At 35.0% G+C, this 16,902-nt stretch overlaps 3 protein-coding genes across 3 annotated transcripts; 1 reads left to right on the top strand and 2 right to left on the bottom strand.

The window, feature by feature from the left end:
- Positions 1-4,999: 4,999 nt before the first annotated feature.
- LOC140451015 (uncharacterized) lies at positions 5,000-9,052 on the top strand. The gene is made up of 2 exons (XM_072544720.1): positions 5,000-6,085; positions 9,032-9,052. Exons 1-2 carry the CDS (start codon positions 5,000-5,002, stop codon positions 9,050-9,052), a joined length of 1,107 nt encoding a protein of 368 aa, XP_072400821.1.
- A 424-nt stretch (positions 9,053-9,476) lies between these two features.
- Positions 9,477-11,403, bottom strand: LOC140451014 (uncharacterized). The gene is made up of 2 exons (XM_072544719.1): positions 9,973-11,403; positions 9,477-9,641 (listed from the first exon to the last, which is right to left on the bottom strand). Exons 1-2 carry the CDS (start codon positions 10,354-10,356, stop codon positions 9,477-9,479), a joined length of 549 nt encoding a protein of 182 aa, XP_072400820.1. The 5' UTR covers positions 10,357-11,403.
- Positions 11,404-12,100: 697 nt separating this feature from the next.
- LOC140451012 (uncharacterized) lies at positions 12,101-15,412 on the bottom strand. The gene has a single exon (XM_072544718.1). The coding sequence runs from the start codon at positions 15,410-15,412 to the stop codon at positions 12,101-12,103; it is 3,312 nt and encodes a 1,103-aa protein (XP_072400819.1).
- Between the last annotated feature and the right edge of the window lie 1,490 nt (positions 15,413-16,902).

Below are 16,902 nucleotides of genomic sequence, written 5' to 3'. Positions count from 1 at the left end.
CGAAATGAAGCAATATGTTGCTGAATTTGGTTACTCAAATCAGAAGTTAGTAAAAGCACTACTGCAGACAGATATTTCTTCTATGTTTTCTCTCTTCACTCGTACTCTGTAGCGGTAGGTAGCATCATGGTGTTGTTCTCCATCGACTTGTCGTGACCTTCGTCTTACAACTGGCAATACAGCAATCAATCCAGCTAAATAACAGTTTTGAGCATCAATTGATCCTAGTTGATTGAATCCGTTAAGTATGTTTTGCCTCTCTTGAGCAGTAGTGTTTTCAAAACACTTCAGTCTTTTACACTTACAATCATCTCCTAACTCGTGAGCCTGCAATCTTAACTTTTTCATTACATCTGCAGTTCGACCAATTTTCTGTCGTTTCTTGGTTTTTTTTAACAGATCGTCACACAAATATTCTTCACTCGAACTCATCTTGACATAAACTGCCGCGAAAGACGAAAAGAACAAAACATGATGTAAAATTGTCATGCCCTGTTAACTGTCGTTGCTATGCAACTAGTTGGACTACGTCGGTTGTTTACCAGTACCGCGCGGACGTTTGTTTTAAACCAGTATGGGTATTTTCTAATGCTTTCTTATTTGGACACCGTTGGTATTATTCCCATACAATTTAGCACGTGTTTGGGACCGGATATTGTCAACACAATGAGTTGATTACCTGAAATTCTTATAAAATGGACATCGTTTGTTTTTTCCCCTTACCCTTCATATGGTTCTTCTTTCAAAAATTTTAATACTTCAAAATCGTTCCAAATTAGTTTCTGTTTTTCGGAATCTTCAGTAAAATTGTACTGTAAACGGCTTTCCGGATTTTCTAGCACTTTTAATTATTGTGACGTATTGATAAGGTATGTATATAGGACCAGCTTTTTCGTTTTTGCGAATTTCCATTTTTTATCACAACTGTGAACATTACAATCATCGCCAGCTAACTTGGCGAGAGAGTACGCACAACGTCACAGAGAAATAAATTATGTTTACGCCCTATGATTCATCCTATTGGTTTACTATTTTTGATAAGAATATTCAGTAGCGTAGCAATATAGGTCAAATCATTATTACACAATTAGAAAAGTAATATTTTTCGCAAGCTTTAAGATATTATTAGAAAGATGAAATTGTAATTTTGTTTTATTCAATTTAAATAATAAGCCATTGGTTTATAATATTTATTTAACTTAGTAAACAAATTATACAATAATGACTGAATTTAATTCACAAATCTACGTTGATATTGTGTTTCAAATGAAATGGAGGATATTGTACAAATAAATGCAACACAGTAATTATTTAATAAGTGGTATCTATTTGAAAATAAATTGATTGTTAATAATTTTCTTCATCTTCATCTTCGGCAGAAGAAAACTCTGTACTGGAAGAGTCACTGTCAAGATTTATAATAATTGGAGCTATTTGCGTGGCGTTATCAGCAACTATCTCGCTGTCCATATACTCATCTTCCTTCTTAATGACATGGTAACATCGTTTTCTCCACTCATTTGCATCAATATTAGTGAATTCTTCCTCGGCGAGTTTTTGTACCTCAGCTAGCTTAAATGTAACGTTTTTCTGCCTTATATTATTTTTGACTGTAGCTCATATTAGTTCAATAGGGTTTAGGTCAGGATGGTAAGGAGGTAAACGTAAAGGAATATGGCCATGCGCACGTAGAATTTCGTCGAATTTGTATTTTACATGATGAGGTTTATGATATTTAATTATTTCATACAGTTCAGGTTTTAAAGCACTAGGTGTAAATGAAATATTTTTCTGCATTAACCATTCTATCATTTGATTTTTGTTTGAGTTTGATGTAGGCGCCCGCTCCAACTGAATGCTGTGATAAGGTGCGTTATCAAAAACTAATACCGAGTTAGCAGGTAAATTAGGTAATAAATGTTCTTGTAACCACTTTCCATAGTTGTCTGAATTCATTTCAGAGTGGTAAACCCCTGATTTTGAACCTGATTTAAAGATTAATAAGCCATTTTTTATGAATCCCATATCCCCACCGGCATGCACTATTATTAGTCGTTGACCTTTGGAAATATTTGAAAATAACCCCCTGGTTGATTCGTCAGTCTAGTTCTTTGAAGAAGTATGACCGCTGTATATCCAAATCGTTGTGAATTTTTTGTTTTAATTTTTTTACCGTAACCCGACATTTTTCTGTTTTATAAAAATCGTAAATTATTCTGCGAATGTCGCTTATTTGGTATTCCGGCGAATCTATGATTGATCTACTGACTCGTTTTTTGCCTGGACTGGAAAAATGGACTCTGCCGGTATTTTTCAAAGAACATTTTACCTCGCTTGTTATTCTTTCGATTGTTCTGATGGAAATGCCTGTAAAAGAATTAGTAACTATAGTGATTTATTTTATCTAGGATGTAGGTATATAAAAATGTCTATATTTACTGCCATATCGAAAGACAGTATACAATATATTACACTAGTCCTAACTAATTTAATGCCCGGTTTCATAATCTGTCATTAGGAAAAAGTCATGAATTTAATGGGTTTTAAATACCAAATTTTTGATTCCTGTTCTAGCATTCGAACGAGTAAGACGTGTGCCAAGTACAATTAAAATCCAGTTTGCCTTATCGGTAGTAATTAGTGTTTAATTTAGATTTAATAGTGTAATTTCGAAAGGTGATTTCTGGACAAGTTTTGTACGTATTGCTTTTGTTATATTATTAAATCATATAAATTATATTTAATTTATACAAAGTGCATACCAGGGACTGGTTTTACCAGTCTGCTGGTTCTTGCTGGCCATCCAATTCAATGGATTTTAATACAAATTTGGATAGCAAAATTAGTTAAAGAAGAGAAATAAAACGAGGTTACTGTCTGTATTTACATGAACAGTACAAATATAAACAATACTCCTACAGTTTCTACCTTAACAATGGCCCTTCAAACTGCTACAAACAACATTCCAGCAACTACATCTCTTTCATACGTAACCGCTGCAAAATCTACAGCGAAACCATCTTTCCCAAAAAAAGAACAGGCGATAGTTCTTCACGCAGAAGAAAACCTTAAACTTCTAGACTACGTTAAAGCCATTGGTGACATCATCGGACCAAAAAATATTTCCTTTGCATCCAGAATATCTAACAATAGGATCTGCAGTGAACTCAAATCTCGTTGATCAACTTCTGAAATCCCATCCAACCGTTCAAATCGGACGCCTTATTTTAAGTATTCGTAAACTTGTCTCCCCAACAAAAAGAATATTAATTTCGAACATCTCTCCTTACATTCCCCATGAACTGGCCGAAAATGCAGTGAAAAGTCTTGGTTTCCAAATAGCCTCCCCCGTGTCCTTTCTCAAAGCGGGCATTCCAGGTGGTGAATACTCCCACATCCTTAGCTTCCGCCGTCAAGTATATATTTTTTCTCCCTCTGATAATTTTGAGCTTCACACCTCCTTGTTAATTCCTTTTGAAGGCAATGATAATAGAATTTTTCTGTCTACGGACAAAATGGAATGTTTCTTATGCAAACAATCAGGACATTGCTTCTGATTGCCCCAATACTTCATCTGACAACTTATCATCTGAAAATCCTACTGTTTCCCATGTCCTCCCAAATCCCCCCATCGAATCAACGTCACAGCAACAGAATACACAATTTCCATCTCATTCTGAATCATCTCCCTCCCAAACAAATCTATTTTATTTGTCTTCTTCCCCAGAGAATTGCGAAAATGATACAATATCTGAAAAGTCAGATAAACTATGTTTAAGTTCTCATCTTTCACAGAAAAGGCCACGCTCATCTGTATCATCTATAAGCGATAAGAACCTTCAATCTGGGGAAAACCCTGCAACAGAACAAACTATGTTTCCTCCCAAACAAACAGTTCCTAGCTCCTCTAGCACCTCCAACACAAAAAAGAAACGAAAACGTAGTTCTTCTCTCGACCCCAGTCTATCCACTGACTCCAAGCAAGCAATACACGAAGCCTATAAACAAAACCCAGAAGCTTTTGCAGTTCCTCCTGATAATATAATTGCCTTTATCGAGAACGCTTACGGCAGCTGTGACCCTGTCTCAGAAGCATTTAAATTCACAACAGATTAAATCACTCATTCTAACTTTGCAATCAATAAACCCTAATTTTAAAGATAGGTCTACAAAAATCAGAATTACACGCTTAATTAAAAAAATTAAAACTAAAATACATTCTGCAACAGATGATTCTGAAAGTATAAACAGTCTTGATAATTCCCAGGATGCTTGTGATAAAGAATACCTGTCTGATAGTTCACAAACCTCGCAAACATCCAAACACTCTACATATTAATTTCAACCTTCACACTGATACAATGGAATTGTGACGGATTTTATCCCCGTCGTCCACGCCTTGAACAGCTCATATCTGAGTCTTCTCCCGACTTTCTATGCCTACAAGAAACAAACTTCACTGATAAATATTCCGGACAACTTAAAAATTTTACAGGTTACCACTATATTCGAACTACCCAACTTCGTGCCAGTGGCGGAGCATCAATTTTTGTTTCCACTGATATTTTCCATAAAGAATTTCCGCTAAACACAAACCTCGAAGCTATAGCCGTTACAGCTTGGTGTCCCTACAAAATTACAATTTGTTGCATATACATCCCTCCAAACTACTGTTTAATAAGTTCCGATCTTGAAGATTTAACTTCTCAGCTTCCTACACCTTTTTATCTTAGTAGGTGACTTTAATGCACATAATACTATGTGGGGATCCGAAAACACATTTGGAAGAGGTAAAACAATCGAAAATTTCATAAATAACGTAAATATAAACTTACTAAATTCAGGAAGTAGTACATACTTTCACATCCAATCAGGTAGTTTCTCTTCCATAGATTTATCTTTCTGTAATCCCGGAATATTTCCTTTACTTTCATGGTACACATTAAACAGTCTCTATGATAGTAATCATTTTCCTATTCTTATCTCTGACCAGTCAAAAATGCCCTCAAGAATTATAACAAAATGGAAAATTACTCAAGCAAACTGGGATCTTTTCAGAACCACTGTTAAGGGAAAAACCGATGAATTACTTTTTAACAATGATATAGATACAGATGTAAAACTATTAAATAACTGTTTAACTGAATCTGCTGAGGAATGTATTGGTAAATGCGCGATTGATCCTTCCAAGAAACCTGTTCCGTGGTGGAATGAGTCGTGCAAAATAGCTGTCAAACAATGCAAAAAAGCATTAAATAAATTCCGGAAGACCCCTACCACCACGGATTTAATAAATTTTAAAAAACTTAGGGCCAATTCTAGGCGTATTTTAAAAGAAAGTAAGAAAGCCTCATGGAATCAATACGTTAGTTCAATCACAAAAGATACTTCTCCCGCGCAAATGTGGTCAAAGATAAGACGTATGAAAGGTCATAATACATCCAGCAAAATAGCCGCCATCTCCCTGCAGGATCATACAGTTACCGATGATCAACATATTGCAGATATCTTTGCCTCTCACTTTTCAGATAAGTCAAATATTCCGAATCTTCCCAATAACTCAGATACCAACATTTCCAGCCCCAAAATATTTTCTAACACCAGCTCTATGAATCTTCCTTTTAATCTCCTAGAATTAAACGAAGCCATATCTTCATTGAAAAACTCAGCATCCGGTCCTGACGATATTCCATCAATATTCTTAAAAAATCTCCATCCAGACACACATCTCAAACTGCTAGAGTTGTATAATAAGATCTGGTCTCAAAACCAGTTCCCAACGTTATGGCGACAAGCAACTACAATTCCTATTAAAAAGAATGACTCATCTCCAAATCTTCTAAAATCATATAGACCAATTTCTCTCACTTGTTCACTATGTAAACTGTTAGAAAAGATGGCCAATAAACGCTTACTATGGTATCTAGAAAGAAATAACATTCTTGACCCATTCCAAACAGGTTTCAGATCAAATCGAAGTACAATGGATAACCTGGTCACACTTCATACTGACATTGTTAATGCATTTTCGAATAGAAGCGAAGTCATAGCAGTAACTTTAGATATCCAAAGTGCCTTCGACACTGTACAAAGACCTCTAATTCTAAGAAAATTAACGGAATATAATTTATTTAACTGGTAACATTTATTTATTTTTAAAAATTTTTTAACAAGTCGATATTTTAGAGTATTAACAAATGGAAAAATATCAAAACCACATGCTTTGGACAACGGTTTGCCTCAGGGCTCAGTCTTAAGCACTACCTTATTTTTACTTAGCATGAATGACTTTTCCTCATATATAGAACCACCAGTCAGGTACTCAATATATGCTGATGATATTATATTATACTGCCGAGGCAGAGTCACAGCTACCACCAGCACTTTGCTACAAAACACAATAAACAAAATAGACACCTGGTCTACGCGTGCTGGATTTGTGTTTTCAGCTCCTAAATCCAAAGTAATTCACGTTACCAAAAAGCATAGACCTAATCCACCTTCTATAACTCTAAACGGACTTCGTTTACAAACAGTTAATTATTTGACACTTCTTGGTATCACCTTTGATAAAAAGCTTATCTGGAGACAGCATATTCAGAAACTTAAAGGAAACTGTACCCAAAGGACCAATTTACTTAAATCTCTTGCTAGCTTCTCTTGGGGAGCTGACGAAGAATCTCTTCTTAAAATATATAGAGCGTTAATTCGCTCTAAGCTAGATTATGGCAGTATTCTTTATATGACATCTAGTAGCTCCCTACTAAAGTCTCTAAACACGATTCAAAATACTTCCCTACGACTATGCCTCGGTGTTTTCAAATCAAGCCCCGCTGAAAGTCTGTGCGTTGAATTTTCAGAGTCACCACTCCATCTAAGAAGGCAGCAGCTTCTACTTTCATACTTTGTAAGAATATCAGCAAACCCAAGTAACCCGGTAATAAATCTAATCAATCCCATAGAACCTCCCCCAGTAAACGCTTCCAATCAGTCTCTCACATTACCACAAATATTATCTCCTTTATTAGATTCCATCAACCTCTCCAATACTACTTCTATTTATACCCCCAAGACAGCTCCATGGATGCACAATCTTCCAATTTTCAATACTGATTTATGCAGATTCGACAAAACAGAAACCCCAAACTTAATCCTTAAAAAATCCTTCCAAAACATCCTTAACTTAACACAATTTGATGAAATTTTATACACCGATGCGTCCAAGAATGAAGACTGTTGTGGCTCCGCTGTGTCCACACTGACGACGACAATAAGCTCTGTGCGATTGCCTAAAGGTTGTAGTATCTATACCGCAGAATTATATGGAATACTCCAAGCATTAAAGACTTCAATCCGTCCTACTTCAAATGAAAGCATAAAAATCGCCATTTGCACTGATTCTCTTTCCTCGATTTATTCAATAAGATGCATTTTCTCGAAAAACCCGCTAGTCCAGGAAATCCACACTATCTGTAACCAACTATATTCTGCTAACATAAAAGTCATAATGATCTGGACTCCATCTCATGTTGGTATATTGGGAAACGAAAAAGCAGACCAAGCCTCTAAAGCAGCATGTTCTTCTGACATAGCCTTCCAAGAGGTCCAAATCCATACGGATCTTAAAATATTGGTAAAACAAAAAATCCTCAGCTCATGGGCGGACCTGTGGAGTAAAACAAAAACTAAGCTGCATGAAGTTCAGCCCGGCTTATCTCGCGTCAATATCTCCTCTATGAACAGGAAAGAAAAATCAGTTATTCACCGACTACGAATAGGGCATACACGTCTCACACATGGATACCTTATGGCACAGCCTAAAAGGAAATCTAAAAGACATTCTCAGTGTTCCAAACCGTTTTGACAGTGTTCTTAGATTTTTAAAAGAAACAAGTTTATTTCAGCTAATATAAACAGTGCATAGTGATAAGCTTTATTGTTCTAAACTTTCTATAAAAAAAAAAAAATGTTCATATTAAATTCTTGTACCTATACCTATATAAAATATGTATAATGTTGTAAACTATTGTACCCGTGTCAATGGCCATAAGCTGTCAAGACACGTTAATTAAAAAAAAAAAACCAAATTTTAAATACTGAGAAATATTTGACCTGTTTTTAACTGTATTATACAAATACTTATGTCATTAGCAAGTAATATTTCTTTGAATATGACGTAATCTATTAATGTCTTTTTAATCGTAAACAAATTATACAGGTAGAGGTAATGGATTATGGGAACAGCTATGACCTTGAACATTTCACATAAACTTGTGTACTAAATAGGCATAATGCATAGCTCTTGTCAAAATCCAATACATTAATAATATAATTATATATCTTCGATTCTAAAATATTGTAAAAGACTTTAAAGAGTCTGAGTAAGAAAAGAGATATTTAGTTATATTCTTTGTGGCATTTTCAAGGTCAAAGCTGTTCCCAAAATCCATTAACTCTTGGTATTATTTCAAAATTATTATTTACATTTTACATGTTTTTACACTAAATAAGTAAATATTATAATGTCTCGAATGTATTTTAGTAAAATCTACGTGAAATAACAACTTCGACTATAGTGAGGGAAATACCTGTGGGATTATGACATACTCTTCCAAACGTAGGCAAACAATTATTTTGTTGAGGAAATTACACCCGTCGAGAATAATATTTGCTTTCGCATATTCGACATACTGTTATGCAATAATCTGAAATGCCGACACAAAATCAACCTAATCCTCCACTATGTTTTGTTTTTAAACCAGGAGGAGTAAACTAAAAAGTTTCATAGCCAAGAAAGTCGCTAGAAAATTCAGCAAATATATTATATCTTCTTTTTGGGTTGATCATGACGGCCTTAGACGGTAATCCATAAATATTATAGCATTATAAAATTATTAAAGGTAAAAAAAAATAAAAGGTAAATTTGAATTACTCCTCCTGGTTTAAAAACAAGCCATAGGTTTGTCATACATACATAGGTTTGTCAACAAATCATAGTTTTGTTTGTTTGTCATAGGTTTTTTTTTCATAGGTAAAAGAGGGCATTGAATAGAGCATAGGGCAGTGATAAGAAGTCTGAAAAATAATAGCCGCAAATCACTTAAGTGTTACGCACCTGATAACTGGGAGGAGACTAAAGACCACCACCTAAGCCACTAAGCAATTTTGGGGGTATACCGACAAAAGGACGCATAAAAAAGGACGCGGAAAAAACCCCCGTTTATCCCCTATATATAATTACAGAAAATGGTTCTACCTAACCTAAAATCGGTTACGGTAAAAGTAAAAAGTGAAAAATATTTATATGAAAAAAACTTGCCTTCACACTTTATCCAGGCTTATGACTGGCAGCAGAAGCTGGCGTGTTTACAAGTTTTTTTTAAATTTTTTTTAAATTTTTTGCTTTTTTTGGATTTTTTTTGTCATTTTATTTTTTTTTTGTTTTATTTTTGATATTAATTTTTTTTGTATTTTTTTTATGTTTGCAACTGAAAATTGTGAGCAATGCCTCTTAAATATTCTAAAGTTGGCCTGTCAGCATAATCGGCAACAATAGCCCTTATCCTGTTTGCTGTATCTTGATATTTTCTTTTGCGTGGAGGTACATTGCCCGAAATGTACTGCTCTATTTTCAAAACATTTAAATCATATTCTATTTTAGAGAATTAATAAATTTCCAAATATTCGGATGTGCACTATTGAGAAGAGAAGAAAAGCTGTTGTGCCATCCTTCGACAGCATTATTAGTTCGAGGTATATCTTGGTCTGCCAAATCGTAACAATTCCATACATTTGCTGGAAAAAGGGGTTGTCTTCGATTTCCTCTTCTAGCTAATCTCCCTATCCAAGTGTCTTCAAAGTAATTAATCAGCGGCACTAGTAGTTCTTCATTTTGTGTATAAAAATCGCTATTGAGCAACTCCTCGTACACTCTGACTACATGGTTGTCTGGAACAAACGCTGTCAAAGAGCTGTCAATTGTCTTAGGTGAAGGGCGAAGTCAGGATTCTCAATATATCTACGTTGCAATCCGGCACTTTGAATATGGCGCCACATACACTGCGAGAAATGAAAAAAACATCCGCGGATTCTCACATTTGGGAACTCAGTTTGTGCAGCATTCATTGCTGCTTTTTCAAAGTCCATCATTATTGTTAGAGGGCGCAAGGCCGGATTCAACACCTTTAGTTGCTGAAAAACACGTGTATAAGTCTCTTGTGTTTTGTTCGTTAGAAGTGCAAATACAGTCGGGATTACATTACTGTATCGCACTCCATGAATTGTGTATATTTGAGAAAACAATGGTGGTGCTGAGTTAAATGTTCCATCGGCATACCAATGATCGCATTGTTCCATAAATCTTAAATTTCTTTGTGTTGAAAATAACAAAATACGTTCTTCTTCTGGCCCGCTATCAAATAATAGAAATAGCTCACCGCCTGTAGTTGTTTTATATTCTTCAGGAAGCACAAGTTCTTCTAAATTTCTCGGATTTGCGGGCGTACCTCCTAGCTCGTTCCGAACTCTTTGCACAGTTTTTTTTTAACAACGACACTGATGGAAGTTGTGCCGTAGCAGCTAAGGAAAGTCCTTGAGAAATTTCACTTACTACACCTTGGGTGGAGTGTTCCAGTTGTTGTGCAACTTCTTTCATCCGGTTACAAGCTTCTTTTGCTTCAATCTTTGCCGTGTCTGCAACGTGATTATGTTCTGTGGATTTTGTAATTTCATCCACAACGGTATGCACTCTTCCTGTACATTTGCACTTATTATAAGTAGCACACTTCCAAATTGTCTTTTCACCAATCACTCGCTCTTTTTTATGGAGAAATCCATTATAAAGTAACAAGTTGTTGCCTTTTTGGCTTTTCACAAACGCTAACACCATCTTAACAGACTGATAACAATTTGTAAAATGTTTTCTTGTTAAGAACAGAATAAATTACCTACCGCGACAAGTTTCCCCTATATAAACAATTTGGTTAATGATGTTTTGTTATATCGGACCTTTTGTAATATTCATTTCTTAAAAACAATTATCAAACAATTAGAAAGTTTTATTTTCTTACTAATCGTTTCTATTTACATTCTTAACATTACCTGCGGAATTTACCAACCTTCCGGTTCGCGTTAAACCCTCATTAGACCCCTTACTGGGCTGGTACTTGGGTTTTTCTAATCCCATACATAATTCTGATAATATGGAATCTAACCTGTTTCAATACCAGAAATCTTGAATCAACATTATATTAGTATTTATTATTTTACTTAAGATATTTTAGTCCTAAGCCTCGATAAAATGTGAGGGCAAGTTTTTTTCATATAATTATTTTTCACTTTTTACTCTTACCGTAACCGATTTTAGGTTAGGTAGAATCATTTTCTGTAATAACATATGGGGATAAAAAGGGGGTAATGGCCAATGTCAATTAAAATAAACTATTTATAGTAATTCATTAATAATATGCGTCCTTTTTTCCACGCGTCCTTTTTTCGCGCGTCCTTTTTTCGCGCGTCCTTTTTTCCGCGTCCTGTTTTCCGCGTCCTTTTGTCGTAGATTCCTATCGAAGAACAGACTTAAAACTAAATCGGGGTAAAGACGACCATTATTGATTATCTTGCTAGGAGGCTGTACGAACACTAGATCCTAACTTAATAAGATCGGTTCATTAATTTGCCAGCGGTCCATATCAGATATCTTTTTAGTGGTCATAGCTAAATATCTTTTTTTGTATATGTGCTAATCTTAAGTATCGTAATTTAAAAATAATATATACACAACTAAGATCTATTAGAATTACTATATTATATAAAAAAACGATGAATAAGGAAAAGGTTGAGAAAAGGAATATAATAAAAGGGTATGTTCCAGATATATTTAGCATTATGGTAGCTGTAATAAATAAAGTTTTAAAATGACTCTATTAAATCAACTAAATATGCTATGCTTATTTATTATATAAAAACAATGAGTGATAAAAGGAAAAATTAAGTTTTAAAAAATGATAATATACAATTTGCATCCATCTTACAGTCAATCAAATCATCAAGGATAAATGTTAAAATTGAGTACTTAGCAAAATCATGCTTTATTTTAACTCTAATCAACATCCATCTGATTATCAATCAAATAATGACCCCAAGGTAAAGTATCATAAGACTCCGGAATGTGATTTCTTTTATCATCATTGGGGCTAAGCGCAACCGTTTCCTGGGTAATTGTATATACATGATGCCTATCTGATCTTATAAGATTCTGCGTGGCGGTCTTATATTTAAAGTCATCCAAACACTCTATATAGTCTTCAAATGCAATTTTAGTGTTTACTACTGATTTCTTCAACCCCTTCGCCTTCTTTGTTAACCTAAAATTTTTAATAATTACTTCAATTTCTTCATCCTCATATTCTTCGTCTTTCAACTCTTTACGTTTTTCTTCGAGCTCATCTTCAGTGGTAGCTACTTTTGTCGTGTACAATTTTGCTCGAAGACCTATGTAGTCAGTCATAATGCGGCCATTATTCTCATCTTTCATCATGCGCAACACCTTCTTGTTAACCTGAGGTATTCTATAAATATTATTCTCAGAATAGTCTGATGTATCAAAATATTTGTAACAATCTTCTTTCATAGCCACATATGGGTCTTGTTCACGTATTTCCACGATTACACTATCGTTATCAGTATAGCAAGTTGTAAAGTTTTCACCGAACCTGCCAGCTAAGTATCCATATTGAAAATTATAAATTGTCGTTTTAGCTAAGTCTAAAATACTCATTCCGATATAGATTGGTTTATCTAACCATATTTCAGCTCTACGCATCTCAACAGCTACCAAGTTTTCACTAAAAATCGTTGCATTCTTAAACAGGGGACTACTTATTCTAGCTTCAGCTCCGTAACGACCCTCCCACAAAGTAAGCAACTTTATATCAACGCGCTTGCGCACTGACTCCATAGTCTTCCCGAACACGGCATTATTCATAAGCTTAAAAAGATCCTTTTCAAATTCATTTTTCGCTGCCTTCCGGAGATTTGTATTCAAGTCAATGTATGACTTTAACCATGGAGCCTGTTTGAATTTCAATACTCTATGTATCTTTTTCAAGATCAATCCATTTGCAAGCGCCTGTTTTAGTGCTCTATAATGTATTACATATCTTTCTTTATCATGTAGGGAGGCCATTAATTTAGTCTGCTCTCGCGGACGTGTAGGAGGAAGCATATTCTTAGAATTTAAAGACTCAGGACAAAACGGGATATCTTTATGACGATCATGGAGATATTGAGGGTATTCCAGATCAACCTCGAGAATGTACCCTTCAGAAGCATCGTCAGCAATGGAAAGGACATCAATATTGCTATCGACCCACTCGAATCCACCATACGGAAGATATTGAGACATGGCCCAACCATACTGATTATTAACGTCAATGTACATAAGAAACGTTTTCGGTTTAGATGGATCATAGTTGTTGATGTATGGATTGTTAGCGCGAGATCGTCTTTTAGAGCAAACTTGACTCAAACCACCACGAATGCCGCGCTCAACAAACAAATGCATGTCAGGATCTGTTAAAAGTTCAAGTTCTTGTCCTGTATATTTAAGCATTGCATCCCACGTAAAACCAGGTAAAGTATAATAGTGAGCAGGATCAAGATTATAAGTTCGAAGACAACTGGATCGGAATCGCTCAAAGATATCTGCAAGAAGAAGAATGTCAGTTTTCATATATAAATCGACATAATCCCCGAGAGTTGCACAATTGAATGACGACCAGACTTCTTTAGCGCGACGATAATGTCGACGAGGACGTGGCTTATCTTCAAGTTTATTGTAAAAAGACTCAATAGGAGGCAAAGAAGTCTCACAGAATTTTTTAAATGAATCTATATAATCATATGGCATGATACCTTTTTTAGTTAGAAGATGGAAATTCTCCTCAGGAAGCGAAGTATATTGGGACTTGAGATTAGGAAACTCGGGGAGGTAAGAAGATAATTTATCAAGAGAAGAAGACATAAATCGAAAACTATCGATAAAACGGAATTTAATTCGAGCATCATCAATATGTTTTGTAAAAGAAATGTATTTTTCCTTAGTAATAGGAAGAAGATCTACGGGGCCTTTGATGTGTGCAGCAATATCGTTAATAATAAAATGTGCGTCATATCCGGAGAGATTATGAAATATTATTGGAATTGTATGAGCATCTTTGTAATTAATGTTACACCCTTCGTGAGCTGCGCCGCGATAATTATTGTCAGGAATAAAGTGATCATGTTCTCGAACTTTCTTATCTTTAGGAGAGAAGCGTTTCTCACAGATATGGCAATGAGTGGCTGCATGAAAATCACTCTCTTGCTGAGTTGTTATATTTATATCATATGGGCACAAAAACACCGTAGAGACATTCTCAGCAAGCTGATTAAGTTCATCTGCGAACCATTTCATGCAATCCTTTCTTCTATATGAGTTATAAAACGACAAAGTGTCATCATACGAGCATTTAAAGAAATAACCAGCTGCTAGAGGAATATGTTCTTGAGGTTTTTTAGGATCTCCTGTACGTTTCAAAGCACTCTCGAGATCCGCGTACACGGCGAAGGGGGCTTTAATCTTATTCCGGAAATTCTTAAATTTTAACATTTTATTGCTTTCCTCGGGCATTTTAATGGCTGTTTCGTTAATTCTTACGCAATCCTTGGTGTGTGCTTCTAGCTGAACAGCCGATGAAAATGGTTGTAAACACCTATCACAGATATGATCTGATTGGCCTTTGCAGCATGCCTTATGAACATTTAATTTTTCATCAGTTCTAAAATAGTGAAGACAAGCATCACAGAAATATTTTTTATGATTATTTTTGCTAAGCTGCTTAGAAAGGAGGCGGGATAGATTTTTTATCCATACATAATGGTATCTAATACAACCTTGTGCATCATCGTATTTATCTTGAACAAGAAGCAGATTCACATGTTTATCCTTCTTGTTTTTAGTTAAATAAGTTGTGAGGGTCGTAAAATCTCTTTTTTCTTTTTTCAAAACGTAAACATTGATGGATATATCATTCTGTTTTTCAAAATTAGGAATCTGCTTCATCGACATTGGCCACTGTTGTCCCTTCAACTTCAGCACTTGGGAGTAATGCGAGTATTTTGACACTCTTTGAGGATCTTTATCAACAGGATTCAACGCTGAAATGACAGACCACGCAAAGCATGCCTCGTCATCATTTTTGACGTTAACGCATGCTTTCTTTCTCTTTATTTGAGGAATAAGTTCGATGTATGAGGAACCAAGTTGCGGCGTATATTTGTTTATATTTACCCCCAGGTTAACAACTGCCTTTAGTGCCCATCCGGAATCACGTTCTTGGAATTCTTCCAAGTCTCTGTTGATGGGTTCCATTACTTTCTTTTCAAACAATTAATTAAAATCCTTTGTAAAAGGTATATATTTAAAAACCCAAACGGGCTGTGTTAGACAGAACGTTTTCGGAATACATCATTCCATCATCGGTGTCTAGGAGTACATGAATGTAGCCACTAAATATATGGGTAAAAACCCGTTAACAAATAATTAGTTACATTTGTTCGACATTATATCTTATAAATACTTATGATGTTAAAGTTACCGTTGGATTAGGTAACATGGCGACATATGACTCCACGTTGAAGTTGCAAGTCCTGAGACGGTATGTCTACGAGGACTTTATGGAAGCAACTTGTTGCCAGTTCGATTGGTGAGTTTGAAGTAGTAAAATATTTTGTATCCTTAAGGATTTTCTCTCCGCTGGCTATCTCGAAGTCTCCACCAAATGTCATATTCACCTTTACTGCCTCGTCTTTCTTAAGGGCGTTTTGGATTCTCCGCTTAAACAGGGCTTTGCAATCGAGAAGGAAACTGCCCGGATCCTTATGTTTGAGGTTTGAGATGACTCCCGTTCTAATTCTCGAGCTGAATGCTGATATTGAATCAAAATCATAAATTCACTGGCTTTGAAAAAATGCAACATGTAAAGGATAGTTTCCATGTTTTCAAGGTCACTGGGGAAAACATTTTTTTTCCTTTTGGCTAGCCACTCCACAGTTAAAAATTGAATTCTGGTGTAAAAAAGAAACAGCCCATTATATTAGTAACTATAATTAAGATCAGTAAAATTTATTTAAACCTAAAATGGTTAACTAAATTTTACCAAAACTTAATAATACAATCAATTATACTTCAAGCTAGTCCAACCCCCAATATTTGTCCTGGACACATTGTAGAAACAACAGTTGATTTAATGTTTTGGGTTTTAACCGATTCCTCTGTTGGTTAATTATTATTCCAGTTTTTGAAAATATACGTTCTGAAGGGACATGGGTCCCAACACTACAAAAATACTTGCCAATTCTTTCCATATATCTAAAGGATTGTCTCCAAACTCCACCAACAGGTCTTTCGACCTGTTGGTGGAGTTTGAAAATACATGGAGATTTCTGGTAATTTACCATCAGCATCACTGTTTTCTGTTTGAATTTAATCCAATTTTCTTTTAACAATTATGGCGATCTTGCCATAAATTGAATTCTGTAACAAACATTTCACTTAAGCATATTCTTGGTTTATAAATAAATATTATTGTTATAATATAAAATGTAATTTAATTATTTACCTGATTTATGATCTGAATCTGATGATTCATCACTTTCATTGAGATTCAATATATTTGATATCGATTTATATTCTTCTTTTAAAGCAATAATCGATTTTGCCAGTGCTTGAGCATATTGGAAATGTAGCTTCTTGAACCTAGGATCAAGTAAGGTAGATACTGCCATAGTGGATTTCACTAATGGAATACTGTGGTTTTATTTTAGAAATTTGCATATTCAACACATTTATTAGTGGTATGA

This window comes from Diabrotica undecimpunctata, chromosome 9 (genome assembly GCF_040954645.1).
Source record: "Diabrotica undecimpunctata isolate CICGRU chromosome 9, icDiaUnde3, whole genome shotgun sequence".
NCBI lineage: Eukaryota > Metazoa > Arthropoda > Insecta > Coleoptera > Chrysomelidae > Diabrotica > Diabrotica undecimpunctata.
The sequence above is the reverse complement of the archived record's forward strand: the minus strand, read 5'-3'. Positions and strand labels throughout refer to the sequence as shown.